Raw genomic sequence first — 21084 nt, 5'->3', positions numbered from 1 at the left:
AATATGCACTATCCTTTGACTTCTAATTCCACTATGAGGTATATCTTCTAGAAAAATCTTCTGAGCAGGGTGATATGTATATGAATGCTTATAGCAGCACCAGTCATATGAACAATAAACTGGAAAAAAGCTGAAATGTTATTTAGCAGTAGAATATATTAATAAATAAAAATGAATGAAATATAGCTCTATATATCACCATGGATGAATCTCAAAAGCAAATCAGGCAAAAGTAAACAATACATTATAATTTAACAACGTATTTTTAGGAATACATAGATAGGTGCTAAAAAAAAAATAAAGAAAAAGAAGGAAAGGATTAACAAAATTCAGGATAGTTAGCCTCTGTTGGAGAGGGAGCAGGATATGACTGGGAAAAAGGGGCTTCCAGGGTATTGAAATGCTCCAATTCTTGGCCTGGGTGTTCAATTACTCATATTTTTTCTATACATTATATGTGTGCTCAGTTGCTCAGTCATGTCCAACTCTTTGTGACCCCTTGGCCTGGATACTCAGCCCATGGGATATATATAGCATACATAGACTCTTGAACATGTCCTATATTTCACTTTTTCTTTTTTTTAAGAAACAGGGAAGATGGGAGAAATGGCTAGAAATAGAGAGGAAGCACAGGGGTGACTTTGGTTAAACAGCCCAGGCTTAAGGGACTCTCAAAGTGCTTCTAAAAGGACTAGGGAAGAATGAATTTAACAACCTTTTAAGTAGAAGTATAAATCAGAGCCTATTAAAGCATTTCAAAGTAAGTTTAAAAGCTAAATGGTTTTTATGCAACCCTATAAACACTAGATTTAAAATTCTGCAGATTTAAAGTCATAATTTTGAAATGCCATTAATACCTTGTCACTCTGCTCCAGTGAAAAACTATCTAGCAAGAAGAGAGATATTGCTTGAAGAAACAGGAGATAGTGGCTGTACTCCCACACCATCATAAAGGTGTAAGTTGAAGCACTCATCAACAAGTAGCAAAACCTCTAGGGAAAACAAAAGCAAGAAACTAAGTGTTAACAGCTTTGTTACTATACAAACCCATAAGGTTGTTACCTGAACTTCTGAAGCCCTTACTGGTTCTATTTTAAAGCAACTCTTAAAACTTTTTTTAAAGATCACATAATTATGATTAAATCTTTACATAAACAATAAGATCTTAAATCAAATGTTCTACAAAGAAATCAACCACTTGCCCTTCATGTTCAACATCATATTGAGAACCTCAGGAAGATAAAAAAAAGAAAAGAAGAAAATTCAGTAAAATTTTCTTTCATTCTAAGAGATAAGGTAGTAAGTATTTTTAAATGGTGGCTTTTACTAGACTTGACTGCTGGGTGGTCACTACTACTGATTCAGGTTGATTCAGGTGCAAATCTTCTTTCAAACACACACACACACACACACACACAATGTGTATGTATAGTGTGAATTCAAGGGGAAGCAAACATAATGGAATGACAGTTTACATATATATATATGTGTGTGTGTGTGTGTGTGTGTGTGTATGTATGTATCTATTTGGTTTCTAAATTTTAGTGAAGAACTGATACAAAATTGGGCTTTCCAGGTGGCTCGGTGGTAAAGAATCCACCTGCCAATGCAGAAGATACAGTTTCAGCCCCTGGGTCAGGAAGTTCCCCTGGAGAAGGAAATGGCAACCCACTCCAGTATTCTTGCCTGGAGAATCCCACAGACAGAGCAGCCGGGTGGGCCGGGCTACAGTCAATGGGGTCACAAAGAATCCGACACAACAAAAGAGCAACAACATACAAAATACTCCAGATAACTGAATTTTAATCTTTCTCTTCTTCATCTTGATTAATTACTTAGCAGCAACACAATTTGTAACCTTTTTAGTTTTTTGCTCTTAGCAACTACACAGGTTATTCTTCAAATATTTTTTGGTGAGATATTTCAAATACCTTTTGGAAAAAGGTACCTCAGATGTTACAGTAATCTTGCTTTTGCTTCTTTCAATTATTACAACACCTCCAAGATTCCCAGGCATCATGGCGGCAGAAAGTGCAGTTTTGTTTTCTTAAAAAATTGAGTTTTAAGCTGAAGGGTTAAGAATACACCACAGTAAAAACTTGCTCTTTTTTAACCGCCATGTTTTTATACAATCCCTAATATTGCTACTGCTTTAATATTTGAATAGATATTTTGCTCTTCTTGTGTACTCTTGAGTACCAGACATGTGTGTCAGTTACTTAGTTGTGTCCGACTCTTTGTGACCTTATAGACTGTAGCCCACCAGGTTCCTCTGTCCATGGGATTCTCCAGCCAAGAATACTGGAGTAGTTTGCCATTGCCTTCTCCACCAGATCTTCCCAACCCAGCAGAGATCAAACTCGGGTCTCCTGCACTGCAGGGTGGACTGTCTATTATCTGAGCCACCAGTGAAGCCCAGTACCAGATGAGTGGTTACAAATAATCAAATAACTGCTAAACATAATTTACTTCCTTTATGTTAATATTGAGAGGAAAAAAATGAAAGAGGATGGGAGAGGAGGAGGGAGAAACTCATGGAATACTTTCAAAATACAGAAAAATAATTGCGCTTAAATAAACAAGGAGAAAAACATGTAAACAAAAATAGGAGTATAAGCTATTCTTATATCCCTCCAAAAAGCACCAGGTCTTTGGTAAACAATAGTGAACTGAAGGGAAATATACTTTTCACTGTGTATCTATCCATTTACACTGAATTTTTTTTTTTAACCATCTGTATAACATAGATGCGGAGAAGGCAATGGCACCCCACTCCAGTACTCTTGCCTGGAAAATCCCATGGATGGAGGAGCCTGGAAGGCTGCAGTCCATAGGGTCGCTGGGAGTCGGACATGACTGAGCAACTTCACTTTCACTTTTCACTCTCATGCATTGGAGAAGGAAATGGCAACCCACTCCAGTGTTCTTGCCTGGAGAATCCCAGGGACGGGGGAGCCTGGTGGGCTGCCGTCTATGGGGTCGCAGAGTCCGACACGACTGAAGCAACTTAGCAGCAGCAGCAGCATAACGTAGATGTCTTTATTACTTTTTAAATGTATGTATTTTATTATTATTATATATATGAGTGCATTTCGGCTGCACTGGGTCCCCGCGGCCTCTGTGCAGGCCTCCTCTGTTTGCAGCGAGCCGGGGCTACTCTCGAGCTGCAGTGCACAGGCATCTCTTCGTGGTGGTCTCCCTTCTCACAGCACACGGGCTCTACAGCACAGGCTCAGTAGCCGTGGTGCACGGGCTTAGTTGCCCCGCACCGTGTGGAATCTTCCTGGACCAGGGATTGAACCCGTATCCTCTGCCTTGGCAGGTGGACTCTTAACCACTGGACCACCAGGGAAGTCCTTTTTTAATTAAAACAATTTTTTAAAGTACTAGGAAGAATACACAACATGGCAATGAAACAATGATATTCAGAAAAATATAGAATATGGTATAGAAGGGAAAAATAAATTTACACTTCATTCTACCTCTTCTGAAACACCTTTTAAAATAAATAATTTTATTTTTTTTTTAAAGAAACTTTTCTGACATGGGCTATTTCTTAAAATGTTTATTATTAGTAATATACTTCCTGATGATTTTTTTTCATTTTTGTTTCCTTTTTTTGGCTGTACTGGGTCTTTGTGGCTGTGTGTGTGCTTTCTCTGGTTTCAGAGAATGGGGGCTGCTCTTCCTTGCGGAGTCTGGGCGTCTCATTGTAGTAGTTTCTCTTGTTGCAGCATTCAGGCTCTCAGGTGCACAGGCCTGGTTGTTCCAAGGCATGTGGGATCTTTCTGGACCAAGGATCAAACCCGTGTCCCTTGCTTGGCAGGCAGATTCTTAACCACTAGACCGCCAGGGAAACCCTGATGTGGACTATTTTTAAAGTCTTTTATTGAATTTGTTACAATATTGCTTGTGTTTTATATTTTCATTTTTTTGGCAGCAGAGTACATGGAATCTTAGCTCCCAGACCAGGGATCGAACCCATGCACCCTGCCTTGGAGGGTGAAGTCTAAACCACTGCACCACCAGCGAAGTTCCAGAAGAATGATTTTATTAAAAATCATTTTATCTTTGATAAGGAATTCCCTGGCAGTCTAGTGGTTAGGACTTCACTACCACTAAAGAAGGCATGGGCTTCATCCCCGCTAGGGAACCTAAGATGCCTTGAGGCATGGCCAAAAAAAACCCAAACACATCTTTTTTTGTGCCAACAAAATTTTCACTTTAATTCAAAATAATGGTAAATATAAAGAAGCTTAGGCAGTTCATTTTGCTATGTTACACTTTTAAACAAAAACTGAAGAGCTATTCTTCCCTAGAAGGCTGCACAATCTAACAGGAAAACATTCAATTAAAGACTTCCTATTGTAGAAAATATTCCTCCTCAAAAAGGTCTTTACACAAGCCCAGCAAAAGAAAAATTACAAATCTCAAATGTTTTAGATAAATTATTTTAGATAAAAAAGGAAATTCTAGTACTACAGAAAATGAAATAAAGTTTGCTATGCTCAGGACATCTGACATCCCTGAAAGAAGAGTATTTTTCAGAGATTTCACAAAGGAACCTTAAGCGAATCCTATTTCCTAGCCAACCAGGTCCCTGTAGTCAGTCCCTTTTTCAGGCTGAGAATTCTTAATCCAAGACAGGCAGACAGACTGTCAAAAGATTACTACATTGAAGTCAAGTTCAATATAATTGGTTGCCTTTTATAATCATATTTATTTTATTTTATGCATTTAAAATCATTATTCTGAGATGGAGTATCTAAGCTTCACCTGATTCCTCAAAGGGTTTACGGCAGTAACAACAACACAAGTTAAGAATCTAAACCACCCAGGACAGTCTCCTGAAGCTTACCTATACCTCAGTCACAGAAAACGTAAAGGCAAACAAAATGTAAAAGGTAAACAAAATGTGCATTGCCACCACTGCTGTCACTTGCGGTCACTTTCTAACTTCATTAATATTCTTCAACTCGTGATGAGTAAAGGCCATGAATGTCCCCAAAGTGAGAGAAATAGCAAAATAAAATATTCTTCATATTTGTCAAGTAACTGCACTAAAAGTAACATCTCCCTTCTCCTAAGTATACTGTCAGACTACAGAAAAAGTTATAACAAGATTATCTATCATGTAGTAACTAGATTTCACTGAATATAACTTAACTTTTCATATGAATAGCTTTAAAATTATATACCACATTTGCAATAGATCAGAATGGCGACAAATAAATTTGCATCTTACCTCTCCATAAGAATTTAAGTTGCTTTTTAAATAGCCTGTAAGTGCAGCAACTTGGCATGCAAAATACGGTAGTGCCCAGTTTTCTCTTAAAGGAATGGAGTGTTCAATTCTTGTTGTATCTACCCTAAAATAAACCACAGATGAACAGCAAAAGAGCAAGACATTGTATTTGTGTAACACTACGCTTTTCAAGGCACTTTCACACACATCTCATTGTTCTCCATATCCTGTGAGGTAGGCATGGACAAAGCCACCATTACCTAGGCAGCATCTTACAACAAATTCATTGTTTCACTACTACCTGACCTCCCACCCAGGAAGACCCAGTGCTGCTCTGTCTGCTTGATGAATAGATGGGCCTTTGTGAGAATTTGAAAAGGCATCTCTGCTCGGGGCAAATACAGCCTCATGCTACAACACACAACTTGTTGCAAGTACACTGGAGTTCAACCCCCATCTTCCCTTCCCTTAGAAAAGACATGGTTATCCCTCTCTAGAGGGATATCTCTAGACATGGTTATCTCTCTAGAGCACAATGTGCACTATGGAATTAGCAGTTCTTATACTAACTTTTATGTAAAAGGAATAAGAAGCTCAGAGAAGTGGTGACTTAATCAACTCATTTAGCTAGAAGATGACACAATTAGGATTACAATGCGTGTCTTCTAATATCTACTTAATACTCCTTCCAGAATTAACATTACAACAGCCCTGTATATGATAGATCTAGAGAGCTCTGAAAATTTCCAGAATCACAAACACAATGTTTTTGGAGGTGCCTCCTAAGTTTCTCCTGTATCAATCTTCATTGAGTGTTGTCTCCTATGCATATCCTCCCTTCCTAACACACCGGACTCTGTTCATAACAATTAATTTGGATCTCCATAAATTCAATGGCTATTTCTGTGCCCCTCCCCTGCCACACAAACACAATGGTGCTACTGCTTTAAAATACTTCATGAAAATTGCTGCATAATTCTCCTAATGGAGACAAACATGCTTGCATTTATTTTGGTTCAATCAAACTGTGGTACAGGGACTTCCCTGGTGCCAGAGTGGTTAAGAATCCACCTGCCAATCCAGGGGACAGGGGTTCAATCCCTGGTCCGGGAAGATCCCATATGCTGCAGAGCAACTAAACCCGTGCACCTCAACTACTGAGCCTGTGAGCCTCAACTACCAAGCCCGAGTGCTCTCAGGGGCCCGAGCAACTACTGAGCCTGTGGGCTGCAAGGACTGAAGCCCACGTGCCTAGAGCCTGACCTCTGCAACTAGAGAAGCCACCACAAAGAGAAGCCCGAGCACCACAATGAAGAGGAAAGCCACACAAAGCAATGAAGACCCAGCACAGCCATAAATAAGTAAGTAAAATTATTTTTTTTTTAATTGTGGTACAGGGAATTCCAGGTAAGAGAAACCCAAGTAAGATGGTAGGTGTTGCAAGAGGGCATCAGAGGGCAGACACACTGAAACCATACTCACAGAAAACTAGTCAATCTAATCATACTAGGACCACAGCCTTGTCTAACTCAATGAAACTACACCATGCCTGTGGGGCAACCCAAGACGGGTGGGTCATGGTGGAGAGATCTGACAAAATGTGGTCCACTGGAGAAGGGAATGGCAAACCACTTCAGTATTCTTGCCTTGAGAACCCCATCAACAGTATGAAAAGGCAAAATGATAGGATACTGAAAGAGGAACTCCCCAGGACAGTAGGTGCTCAATATGCTACTGGAGATCAGTGGAGAAATAACTCCAGAAAGAATGAAGGGATGGAGCCAAAGCAAAAACAATACCCAGTTGTGGATGTGACTGGTGATAGAAGCAAGGTCCGATGCTGTAAACAGCAATACTGCATAGGAACCTGGAATGTCAGGTCCATGAATCAAGGCAAATTGGAAGTGGTCAAACAAGAGATGGCAAGAGTGAATGTCGACATTCTAGGAATCAGCGAACTAAAATGGACTGGAATGGGTGAATTTAACTCAGACGACCATTATATCTACTACTGAGGACAGGAATCCCTCAGAAGAAATGGAGTAGCCATCATGGTCAACAAAAGAGTCCGAAATGCAGTACTTGGATGCAGTCTCAAAAACGACAGAATGATCTCTGTTCGTTTCCAAGGCAAACCATTCAATATCACAGTAATCCAAGTCTATGCCCCAACCAGTAATGCTGAAGAAGCTGAAGTTGAATGGTTCTATGAAGACCTATAAGACCTTTTAGAACTAACACCCAAAAAAGATGTCCTTCTCATTATAGGGGACTGGAATGCAAAAGTAGGAAGTCAAGAAACACCTGGAGTAACAGGCAAATTTGGCCTTGGAATACAGAATAAAGCAGGGCAAAGACTAATAGAGTTTTGCCAAGAAAATGCATTGGTCATAGCAAACACCCTCTTTCAACAACATAAGAGAAGACTCTACACATGGACATCACCAGATGGTCAACACCGAAATCGGATTGATTATATTCTTTGCAGCCAAAGATGGAGAAGCTCTATACAGTCAACAAAAGCAAGACCAGGAGCTGACTGTGGCTCAGATCATGAACTCCTTATTGCCAAATTCAGACTTAAATTGAAGAAAGTAGGGAAAACCACTAGACCATTCAGGTATGACCTTAATCAAATCCCTTTTGATTATACAGTGAAAGTGAGAAATAGATTTAAGGGCCTAGATCTGATAGATAGAGTGCCTGATGAACTATGGAATGAGGTTCGTGACACTGTACAGGAGACAGGGATCAAGACCATCCCCATGGAAAAGAAATGCAAAAAAGCAAAATGGCTGTCTGGGGAGGCCTTACAAATAGCTGTGAAAAGAAGAGAGGTGAAAAGCAAAGGAGAAAAGGAAAGATATAAGCATCTGAATGCAGAGTTCCAAAGAATAGCAAGAAGAGATAAGAAAGCCTTCTTAAGCGATCAATACAAAGAAATAGAGGAAAACAACAGAACGGGAAAGACTAGGGATCTCTTCAAGAAAATTAGAGATATCAAGAGAACATTTCATGCAAAGATGGGCTAGATAAAGGACAGAAATGGTATGGACCTAACAGAAGCAGAAGATATTAAGAAGAGGTGGCAAGAATACACAGAAGAACTGTACAAAAAAGATCTTCACGACCCAGATAATCACGATGGTGTGATCACTCACCTAGAGCCAGACATCCTGGAATGTGAAGTCAAGTGGGCCTTAGAAAGCATGACTACGAACAAAGCTAGTGGAGGTGATGGAATTCCAGTGGAGCTATTTCAAATCCTGAAAGATGATGTTGTAAAAGTGCTGCACTCAATATGCCAGCAAATTTGGAAAACTCAGCAGTGGCCACAGGACTGGAAAAGGTCAGTTTTCATTCCAATCCCAAAGAAAGGCAATGCCAAAGAATGCTCAAACTACTGCACAATTGCACTCATCTCACATGCTAGTCAAGTAATGCTCAAAATTCTCCAAGCCAGGCTTCAGCAATACGTGAACCGTGAACTTCCTGATGTTCAAGCTGGTTTTAGAAAAGGCAGAGGAACCAGAGATCAAATTGCCAACATCCTCTGGATCATGGAAAAAGCAAGAGAGTTCCAGAAAAACATCTATTTCTGCTTTATTGACTATGCCAAAGCCTTTGACTGTGTGGATCACAATAAACTGTGGAAAATTCTGAAAGAGATGGGTATACCAGATCACCTGACCTGCCTCTTGAGAAATCTGTATGCAGGTCAGGAAGCAACAGTTAGAACTGGACATGGAACCAATACAATATTGTAAAGTTTAAAAATAAAAAAAAATTAAAAAAAAAAAGAACTGGACATGGAACAACAGACTGGTTCCAAATAGGACAAGGAGTACGTCAAGGCTGCATATTATCACCCTGCTTATTTAACTTATATGCAGAGTACATCATGAGAAATGCTGGGCTGGAGGAAGCACAAGCTGGAATTAAGATTGCCGGGAGAAATATCAATAACCTCAGATATGCACATGATACCACCCTTATGGCAGAAAGTGAAGAGGAACTAAAAAGCCTCTTGATGAAAGTGAAAGAGGAGAGTGAAAATGTTGGCTTAAAGCTCAACATTCAGAAAACGAAGATCATGGCATCTGGTCCCATCACTTCATGGGAAATAGATGGGGAAACAGTGGAAACAGTGTCAGACTTTATTTTTGGGGGGCTCCAAAATCACTGCAGATGGTGACTGCAGCCATGAAATTAAAAGACGCTTACTCCTTGGAAGGAAAGTTATGACAACCTAGATAGCATATTTAAAAGCAGAGACATTACTTTGCCAACAAAGGTCCGTCTAATCAAGGCTCTGGTTTTTCCTGTGGTCATGTATGGATGTGAGAGTTGGACTGTGAAGAAGGCTGAGCGCCGAAGAATTGATGCTTCTGAACTGTGGTGTTGGAGAAGACTCTTTAGAGTCCTTTGGACTGCAAGGAGATCCAACCAGTCCATTCTGAAGGAGATCAGCCCTGGGATTTCTTTGGAGGGAATGATGCTGAAGCTGAAACTCCAGTACTTTGGCCACCTCATGGGAAGAGTTGACTCATTGGAAAAGACTCTGATGCTGGGAGGGATTGGGGGCAGGAGGAGAAGGGGACGACAGAGGATGAGATGGCTGGATGGCATCACTGACTCGATGGACGTTGAGTCTGAGTGAACTCTGGGAGCTGGTGATGGACAGGGAGTCCTGGTGTGCTGAGATTCATGGGGTCGCAAAGAGTCGGACACGACTGAGCGACTGAACTGAACTGACAGGGAATTCCCTGGCAGTCCAGTGGGTGGGACTCTGCCGTTTCACTGCCGAGTGCGCAGGTTCAATCCCTGGCTGGGGAACTTTTTTTTAATGTGGCACAGCCATACAATAGGCTACTTACTACTTAGCAACAAAAAGGGATGAACTATTGATACACTCAACATACATGAATCTCAAAATGACTCTGCTAAGTGGAAGAAAAAAACAAAAAATATATGCCGTATGACTCCATTTATATAAATTTCTAGAAACTGCAAACTAATTTACAGTGACAGAAAGCAAATCATCAGTTTCCTGAAGACAGTGGAACAGCGGTAGAGGTGGGGTAAGAAGAGGAACAAGGGAGAGATTTCCAGATAGCACATCTAAACTCTGGGTGGTGATAACATTATACTGATTTTGTTGATGGTTTCACAAGTGTGTCTAAACATCTAAAATTATCAACTGGTACATTTTAAATATGTACAGCTTATTCTATGTCAATTATACCTCAAAACTGCTATAAAGTATTAGAAAATAACCTGTGTTCTATGAATGTATATGTAATTGAAAGTATATATACACACATATTAAAAACATGAAGATCAAATGAAATACAAGCTGAAAAACACTTAATACATTTTCTAAAACCTAGTCAACAGTATTAGATCTTTCCTCTTTTATAACTCTGTATGATCTATTTTTACTTAACAATATGAGCATCCTTCTATAATATATACGCCCATAAACTTCAAGAACATTGAATGGTCATGGTACATAACTATACATGTTTATCATAATCTAACCAGTTCCTCCCTATTGTTATATACTTACCTTGTTTTTGACTTTACCTACTACAGTTTTTAAAAACAGGAACCAATGGTTTTGTATAGAGATCACTGGTCTCATTGTTTACTTTTAATTCTTTAACCCAATTGGAATTTATTTTATTGTATATGGAGTATTTCTTTTCCAGATGTGACTGCTGCAATACCATTTTGTGAATATCATGTATTCTAAAGACCACCTATTCTCATACAATATTACTTCTGAAAATTTGTTGTGAAAGTTGGCTTTCTAAAACACAAAACAAGATATTCACCATGTCATTAGTCAACAAACAGGAAGGAGAGGATGTCTATTCTCAAGTCAGGACTTTACCAACCACTCTACCAGCCCAGAATTGGGAAGCTGAACCTGTAATCCTCATTCCAAAGACTCATTCACTACCCCTACCCAACGCACAGATCGGTACAGTGAAACCTACAAAACTGTGCACCAGAAACACTGTCTGGGAAGGGATGAGGGAACCTTCTTAGTCACTGCAGCAAAAACTGAGCAACTCTGCCAGTTATTCTCTACATGAACAAGCCTCCTCACAGCCCCAGTCCTGAATGCCTGGGTTACTCAACGTTCTTCCCCACACCACCATCCCTGGTGGTTGTAAGCACCAGAAGGATAACAATGGGATGTGACAAAATCCAGTGAGACTTACTTTTTCTCCCCAGTGGCAGAGCCGAGCAGAGAGCAGAACAAACCAGCAGTTCAAATAATAACTACTTTCATCAACCGGGCCTACGGATATATTCCCAGAGACAGCCAACTCTGAGTTTTTGTGTTCTCATTTCAAATACATCATAGTATAAACATAACCTGAATCAACTGGATGACCACTTTGTAACTCATTATTGCCAAAAGATTTCAGGACTCACTTTCATGTTTGTGTTAATAATCCAATTGGTTACGCGTACTACTTCAACTGCCTTGGGTTAATCAGGAAAAAAAAAAAACATGACATGGTTTTCTTAATACTAAGTGATGTATTGCCAAGTAAAAACAAAATGTACAGATCACTATGGTAAAAAAAAAAAAAATTTTCATAATGGATAACAGAGCAACATGAGATCTGAGTCATCTCACAGTATCCAGTCATGTAGGTTTGCCATACTCAAAAGAACCTAGTGAACTGGTATATGTTCTTCAGTCGTGTCTGATTCTTTGTAACCCCATGGACCGTAGACTGCTAGGCTACTCTGTCCATGGGACTTCCCAGGCAAGAATACTGGCGTGAACTGTATTTTCTTTCTCCAGATGATCTTCCTGACCCACAGATTGAACCCGTATCTCCTACATTAGCAGGTGGATTCTTCACCATTGAGCCACCAGGGAAGCTCCGGTACTATATACATGCTGAGTAGAAATTTGGCTTTAGCAAAATATCATTTTTCACATTAATGTTTCTAGTTAATATTTTACTGGTTTGTTACTTCATTAGTAAATTGGTTTCAATACTATCATAAATGTTTTCATCACAAGGAGTTGGAAACATAGTTTTATGTTTTATATTTAAGTAACATCATCATTCAAATTGGGCTTCCCAGTGGTGCTAGTGGTAAAGAACCCAGCTGCCAATGCAGGAGACACGGGTTCAATCCCTGGGTCGAGAAGATCCCCTAGAGGAGGGCATGGCAACCCACTCCAGCATTCTTGCCTGGAGAATCCTACAGACAGAGGAGCCTGGCGGGCTGCAGTCTATGGGGTCACCAAGTCGGAAACAACTGAAGCGACTGAGCACACATCCATGCATCATTCAGGTTATTTAAGTCAACACACGAAATCCATGATTATAAAGTTTTAAATATACATATGTGAAGCTTGAGAAACACTGACGTTTTTATTTATTTGCTTTTGGCTGTGCTGGGTCTTTGCCTGCATGGGCTTTTCTCTAGTCGTGGGGGCCACTGTCCAGGTGTGGTGTGTGGACTTCTTGTTACAGAGCAAAGACTCTAGGATGAACAGGCTCCGGCAGTTGCAGCAGGCGGGCTCACAAGCTGTGGATCCAGGCTCTGGAGCACAGGCTCAACAGCTGTGGCCCACCGGTTTTTCCGGGACAGGGATGGAACCCATGTCTCCTGCACTGGCAGGTGGATTCTTTACCACTGAGCCAAAAGGGAAGCTCACAAACACTGATTTAGATTAGATGTGAAAAACAGCCTGGCATGTCTATGTATCATGTGTGAAAGCTGAAAAATACCTATGCAATATTAGTATCATTTCAAATAGCTATATGTTCTCTTGCATCGACATATTATAGTTTACCTATTAGTTCCCTTATATTTAGGTTGTTTTCTAATCTTTCATTTTATTACAAATAATACTACTGAGGCAGTGAAATCTTCCCTTATTTTTAAAATTACTTTTTTGAATAAAATGAAATTCCTCAGAAAAACTGGAATCTAAAATTGAAAACCTTATAATTCCACAAGTATCTGGAGTATTCCAATAAGATTATTATAGATACAGCACCACATGTTACCACTGTTTTCTGTCATCTCCGCTACATGTGCATTCCTTGCATTTTACCTTTTATTAATCACCAATGTGTTTAGTAATCGTTTTTTGGCCAAAGATTAAACTTAGTATAGACTTTTAATCAGATATAATTTTTTTGCTCTTCAAATACAAAGTTGGGTCCACTGAAAGTGATTTTCTCGTATATATTTGAGATGAGAAGATTAGTGAGGACCAAGAGCAATTTCTGTATTCTTTATACATGAAGATTGGATTCATATTACCCCATTTTGGTGATAAGACTATTCAGAGGGAATCATCTTACTTCTCCCCACTACTGTATACACAGTGCTACTTCCTGAAATTGTCTTGAATTTTCTAGTATGCCTACATCCTTCAATTTGAACAAACAGGAGCTTTTTTACTATCCTGCCTTCTAATTCTAATATTAAGGAACACAAAATGTCATTAAGAACACAACTAATACTCAAAATACAGTGGAATAACTCATGTCTTTTTATACTTTTCCAGGCAATCATATATAAACCAAAGCTGATGAATAAAAAAGATAGCATATTCTTTCTTGGCATTAAAATATATTTTGCCATATAAAATATATACCAACATGGGACTTCCCTGGTGGTCCAGGGACTCTGCTTCCACTGCAGGGGAGGTGGGTTCAATCTCTGGTCAGGGAACTAAGATCCCAAAGCCACGCAACATGTGGCCAAAAAAACAGAAGAAAAATATATACCAAAAAATAAACAACACAAAACAAACATATAGAAAAACTACTTGCTAAGAATTTCTAAATTGCTAAAAGATACATTTTAACAGAGATATATCAGATTAATTTTTCTACCTAACTCCTGGTCCAGCTACCTAGGATATATTTATTGTGTCATTAAATAAGGCAACTGAATTATAATAAGGCAATTTTGTTACAATTCTCACTAAGATGTTTAAAATATTTTGACAGGGAGTCTTATTTATTTTTTAATTGCTGTTATTTTTACATGGAAAAGTTGCCTGGTCTTTCTCTTTGAACTTCTGATGAAGAAAGATCTAGGGATTAAATGAAATGAGTATTAAAGCCAGTCTCCAACATGGTTCACAATAGCCCCTGCCTCCTAGGTCAGGAAGATCCCCTGGAGAAGGAAATGGCAACCTCCTTCACTATTCTTGCCTGGGAAATCCTATGGACAAAGGAGCCTGGCAGGCTACAGTCCATGGTGTCACGATAGTCAGACACAACTTAGCGACTGAACAGCAACCCGGTATTAACAACCCATGTAGCCACTTCCCACGTTGTGCCATGGGCAATCTATATGACCAACAGAATATGGCAGAATGATGTTCTATCATTTCTGAGGTTAGGTTACAAAAGACACCTGGCTTCCACTATGACACATTCACCCCCACTCTTTCTTGCATCATTCACCTTAAACCAAGTTGTGACCAGCCCTCTGCAGAGGTCCACATGATGAGAAACTAAGGCCTTCCAAGACAACACCCAGTGAGGGACTGAGGCTTCCTGCAAAAGCCACATGAGTGAAAAGTAAAAATGGTCTAGGCCGGTCAAACCTTCAGATTACTACAGCCCCAACCAATTACTGACTCAGTCTCACATGGAACCCTGAGCCAGAACCACCCAGATAAGCCGCTCTGGATTCCTGACCCTCAGAAACGGTGAGAGAGAATGTTCGTTGTTCTTAAGTTTGGGGCTGATCTATTTATACATCAGATAGCCTAGAAAGCAATCCTTTTAGAAGGTCTCTATTTTAAATAATTGTTGTTTTGTTGCTAAGTTGTGTCCAACTATCCAATTCTTTTGCAATGCCAAGGACTACATGGCCTACTGGGCTCCTCTGTCAATGGGATTTCCCAGGCAAGGATACTGTAATGGGTTCCCATTTCCTTCTCCAAAGAATCTTCCTGACCCAAAGATCAAACCCCGGACTCTGGCATTAGTAGGTGGGTTCTTACCACTGAGCCACCAGGAAAGCCCCCCATCCCTGTACTTTTAAGAAGAAACATACTTGACTCATAAAGCTGGCAAGTTATACTTGAAAACCACTAAGGAAGGTTGTTTTGGTTTTGGCTATGCTGGGTTTTCACTGCTGCATGGGCTTTCTCTAGCTGTGGTGCACAGGGGCTGCTCTCTAGTTGTGGTGCACGGGCTTTCCACTGCGGTAGCACTTCCCTGTTGTGGAGCATGGGCTCCAGGACACATGGGCTCAGTAGTTTCAGCTCCTGGCCCTGAGCACAAACTCAGTAGCTACAGTGCAAGGGCTTAGTTGCTCGGCGGCATGTGGGATCTTCCCAGATCAGGGATCAAACCCATGTCTCCTGCATTGGTAGGCAGATTCTTTACCACTGAGCCACCAGGGAAGGCTCTAAGGAAGATTTTTCAAATCCCTTACATCAACTGTTGCCAGCATATGACCCTAAACAAAGCCCAGTTATAAATATAGCCCATATCTGAATCTCAATAACATGGAAGTATCATATTTTTCATTTGGCAGTTGCCAAAGGAAAATGTATAACAAAAGAAATGTCTCATATTCTAAAATTTAATCACATTAAGTATTAAGGGGAGAAAATGCTGTGTAGAGGAAGTACTTTTCAAAAGCAAAACAAGGGTCATTGAAAAAACAAGTTTTTGACACTGACCAATGCCAAGAAAACTTTAGCCCTCTAATTCAAAGAAACCCAATCCCCTTCTCTCTTTGTACTTCACTATTAAAGAAGTGGTACTCCTCTGATCACCAAAAGGAATAGAGTTATTAATCTAAAGCACACATTAATCCAAATTAATGGATTTATTAATTCATAAATTAATAAAGTGGTTGGCTTAAAACTGATATAGCTGATGCCTCTTCCTTCTTTTCATGAAGCCATGTCATCAATTTTAAATAAATGAAGAAAGAGGAGGTGTATCCATGTATGCCAATGTTGCTATGTTTGAAAAAAAAGAGAGGTAGAGGTGAGTGTTTTATTTTTCAGCTGTTGCATGACAAATGACCAGAAATGTAGTGGCTGAAAGAACACAAATTTATTAGCTCACAAACCCAGCACAGTGTGGCTGGATTCTCTGTTCTGCTAAGGCTAAGTCTAAGGCTAAGGCTACCATCTCCTAAGGCTAAAATCAAAGCAGCATTTGGGGGTGTAGTTCTCACCCAGGCCTTGTAGTCCTTCTACAAGCTCAATGGTTGTTGGCAGAATTCATTTCCTCCTCACTTCAATCCAGCAACAAGGCATCAAATTCTCACGTTTCAAGTATCTCTGACTTCCCTTCTGTACCAGCTACAGAAAGCTGCTCACTTTTTAAGGGCTCACACGATTAGAACAGGCCCACCAGGTAATCATCCCACCTTAAGGTCAACTCTGCTGTACAACATAACACAACCACAGGAACGATATCGCATATTCACAGGTAGGAATTAGGGGCATGTAAAGTTTGGAGGGGGGGAGCCATTTTTAGAACTCTGACTACTGCAGTCACAAAAAATTGTAAAGTTTCGTTATAAACACCTTTCTTACCTGTTAATAATGAACCATGCAACTGTTAGCATTCCTGCTAGCCAAGTTCCACTCATAAGCCAACTTGTAACAAATAAAGCAGTAACATATATTCCTTGCAATCCAAAAACAATGCCAATATAGAAATATACTGGCTCAATAATCTCCTAATTGGGGAAAAAAAGAGGAGACGACAACAGGATGACAGTATATAATTTTGAATATTCATAAATATGTGAGAAAATGAATATTAAAGTCAAAAGAGACACATACACTGCTACCAGTTGCCTGATATAAAACGCTGGCCATAAGTTCTGGATATAGAGACATTTGCTGAACTGCATTTATAGTCTTCAGAGATACAGTTTTGTTATTGTGCGTCAGTTCATACACACCTAAAGTCAGAAAAATTTTTCTCCAGGTTATTTATTCTGCTTTTATGAAAATTGAACATGTTATTCAGAGGTCATTAAATACTTTATTATCAAGAAGGATATCAAAATATAATACTCTGTGCCTTCTTTTTACAATTTTTAAATTAACTACATAAAAAGCACAGTATCTATACTCTGAGACAAACCTCCACATTCAAGAGCTTCCACACAGAAGAACAATGCTTTATTTTAGGAAAACACTGTTATTAAATATACAAATGTAGTTATCATACCTCTTTCAAATGAAGGTGCTTTTAACATATCTTTATAGTAAGAGTAATAAATGGCACTATCACCCTGAAATGTGATTTCCCGTTCAAGCTCCTAAAAAAAAATTAAATGATTATTTAAATACTCAGTGACTTAAATTTCAACTGCGATCTTTTTCTCTCTTCATATTCCAAATTAATGTTATTTATTTATCCTTTTATCCAAAGACATATTTGAATTTTCCTTTAATCACTAGTGGCCATATTAATAAGGTTAAACTTTTCCATAATCTGGCAATCACTTTAATGAAACACCTAAGGTTTAAACTGGATTGTAACTCATAAGTTATCTGCCTATTATATATAAGAAAAATCTAGAAGGAAAATCCAAAGTATTATCATAGGAGCACAAGAATAGTATGGCAGGTAATAAAAAATGACAGCTGAGGTGTCACAAGTCCATAATAAAAATATAAGTTTAAGAAGAAAGTATTATTTTTCTATTACTATTCCATTTCCCTATGTATCCAGAAAAGCAAGCCCATAATTAGGGGTTTAGAAGAGCAGCAGATAACTAATCCGTGATTTTCAAATGAACTTCCAGAAAAGTAAATAAACAAACCAAGAATATAGCTAGTCAAAAACACTGAAATCTGTGCTTTTCATGCTGAATCAAACTTTCACAAATCAATAATCTTTTAAACGAAAGTTATTTTCACGCATAATTTTATCATAATTTGATAAAATTGTATCATATCATGTGTATGATACAAACAATATCAGAGCAGTTTCCCCAAAGTTTGATCAATAGAACTTCTTAAGATTAAAGGAGTGTTATCTCAAAAGATTCCTGTGGTTAAATAAGTCGTGTAAAGGCTAGATTAAAGAAAGTCAAATGAATTTCTTAATTGCAAGACTCTTCAGAATTTAGGTGGTCATTATGCACTGTGAATCTCATATAAAATCTTTTCTAGATCTGTTTGACCAGGTCTAGAGCCCTTTTATCGAGCTCTTTTTTTCTCATTTAGAGTTTACTAGTTTAAATAAATTTCCTGAAAATCATTTTTTATGAATGGATACAGGATTTTCTTTGTACAATTTCAAAGATGTAAACTCTTAATCAGTGCTTCTCAAATTAAATGTGCATATAAATTCCTAAAGATCTTATTCAAAGACAGATTCTGATTCTAAAGTGTGGCCTGAGAATCTGCAACTCTGAAAAAGCTCCCAGATGATGCCAATACCCCTGACTCATCACAATGCTCTGGAAAACAAAGTTCTTTATGAATGACTTCTAGATTACCAAACTCTTGTTGTTCTCAATTCTGCCTACGTAACAGAATCACGTGGAAAGACTCTGTGCAATATTGACCCCTGATACTCTCTCCGCTTCACCTAAGAATCTGTGAGTTAGTTTTTAAATCATCCCAGATGAATCTAATGCACATCCAGTGTTGAAAACTACTATTTTCAAGGAAACAGGCCTTGCAAAAGTCTTGGTCAAATCAATACAGTTAAATGTTTAGGTGTTGTTAGATAAATCAATGTCTGAAAAACATATACTCAGCTTGACTACTCGCTCAAAAATAAGAACACCAACAAAAGAGTTTCCCCTAAAACAAAACCAAAAAATCTTTAAAGTCAAGTAGTAACACTGTGAACTTTGCCAATGCATATTACAGATATATGTGACTGCAAAGGTAAGTCTGAAAACAAACTTATTCAAAGGCCAAATGAATTATGAATATAACCATAGCAAATGTCTATGGGTTACACATGATTTAAAACCAAACATAAAACATACTAATATGAGGCAACATTTTAATAAATACCATTATGTCTGCTAATCATTTTCAGCACCCCCATTCTAATCATGTAATCAAAAAATTAAAATATTTTGATGCTGAAACCTCCACAGAATGTTATATAAACTACCAAAACTACTAAAAAGCTGACTAGACTTTATAACATTTCACTGTCATCAAAAAAGTTCCTGATAAATTTGTTGTGTGACTCAGGAACAGGGACTCTGAGACAGGCTGAAGGGTGGGATGGGGAGGGAGATGAGAGGGAGGTTCGGGAGGGAGGGGACATGGGTGTACCTATGGCTGATTCATGTTGGTATATGACAGAAAACAACAAAATTCTGTAAGGCAATTATCCTTCAATTAAAAAAATTTTTTTAAAAGTCCCTGATGATAAATCAACTGTATGAAGAAAAGCACCCTCATTGTTTCTATTCTATGACCTTGAAATACAATCTATTATACCTTTCAGGTTGATACCATGACTCAAAATAGCTTCTATACCATTTTGTTCCTAATGGCTTATAGCCACAACATAAGAAAACACTTGTCATATTACCATGTGTTTTTATGTTTTGGCTCCCTTGAAAACACATTTTTTAAATTAATATTAAATACTGTAGCAAATGTTCATATGCTCTAAATTTTTTCCTCTTACCTGCCTGTTTGAAAACCAGAATTTCCGTTCATGATACGCTGATAAATAGAGAGCATACATCATACCACTAGTAACTGCTGCAAGACAGCCAATGAATATCTTTGCAAAGCGCTGAAATAATATATCTGAAAAGGCATATTAAAAGTAATCAGTGATGGATGACATTTATATGTAATTCTATTAAAAAGAAAAAGTAATCAAAGGTAGTATGCATCCTTGATGTGGTTTGACAAAAATGGCATTCTAACTCTGTGGTCTTCCTACCCAAAACACATAATCCCAGTCTAATCACTAGAAAAACGGCAAATTCCAATACAGGGGTATCCTACAATAAACCTGGTCAGTACTCTGCCAAACTGTCAAGGTCATCAAAAATAAGGGAAGTCTGAGAAATTGTCACAGCCAAGAAAAGTCTACGGAGACATTATAACTACATGTAATGTGGTATCCTGAATATGATCCCTTATTTTTTAACAGAAAAGGACATTATGTGAACACTAAGGAAAGTATGGACTTTAGTTAATGTATTGAGGGCTCCCCAGGTGGTGCAGTGGTAAAGAACCTGCCTGCCAACGCAAGAGCGGCGGGTTTGATCCCTTGACTGGGAATATCTCCTAGAAGAGGAAATGGCAAGCCACTCCAGTATTCTTGCCTGGGAAATCTCATGGACAGAAGAGCCTGGTGGGTTACAGTCCATACAGTTGCAGAGAGTCAGACACAACTGAGCACACAAGATAGTATATGGAATATTCTATCAACCACTTAAAAAAAAAAAAGTATCTAAAGCGACTGAAAGCAAGTATACTCTAATAAAATTAATAATATATATTATTGATGCTAAAACAAAAATAATGTATCAATAAAATGATTCATTATTTGTACCAAATGAACCATACTAATATAAAATGTTACTAATAGGGAAAATTCTTATGGGAGGTGTGCAAGATAGGAACTCTGTACTATACTATCTACTCAATTCTTCTATAAATTAAAAAGTTTTAAAAATTAAATAATATACAATGGATTCATGTATATTATGGCTGAATTTCCTCAGTATTCACCTGAAACTATAACAATATTGTTTGTTAATTGGCTATACTCCAATACAAAAGAAAAAGTTTAAAAAAATAAATAAAATAAAAGTCTATCAATTTAAAAAAAGGAGTAAAAGGAATGTACTACCAA

The 21084-nt window shown here is 38.4% G+C and overlaps 1 protein-coding gene across 3 annotated transcripts in view; it reads right to left on the bottom strand.

The window, feature by feature from the left end:
* Nucleotides 1-21084, bottom strand: part of DPY19L4 (dpy-19 like 4) — a 64868-nt gene that overhangs the window by 31804 nt on the left and 11980 nt on the right. For all 3 annotated transcript variants that reach the window (XM_006076266.4, XM_044928542.2, XM_025265045.3), the window contains 6 exons: nt 19900-20024; nt 17461-17551; nt 17067-17188; nt 16815-16960; nt 5246-5369; nt 858-992 (listed from right to left, as the gene is read on the bottom strand). In XM_006076266.4, the coding sequence (XP_006076328.3) occupies nt 858-992; nt 5246-5369; nt 16815-16960; nt 17067-17188; nt 17461-17551; nt 19900-20024 (743 nt within the window). The remainder of the gene's footprint in view (nt 1-857; nt 993-5245; nt 5370-16814; nt 16961-17066; nt 17189-17460; nt 17552-19899; nt 20025-21084) is intronic.

The sequence above is a fragment of the Bubalus bubalis genome, chromosome 15, assembly GCF_019923935.1.
Source record: "Bubalus bubalis isolate 160015118507 breed Murrah chromosome 15, NDDB_SH_1, whole genome shotgun sequence".
NCBI lineage: Eukaryota > Metazoa > Chordata > Mammalia > Artiodactyla > Bovidae > Bubalus > Bubalus bubalis.
The sequence above is the reverse complement of the archived record's forward strand: the minus strand, read 5'-3'. Positions and strand labels throughout refer to the sequence as shown.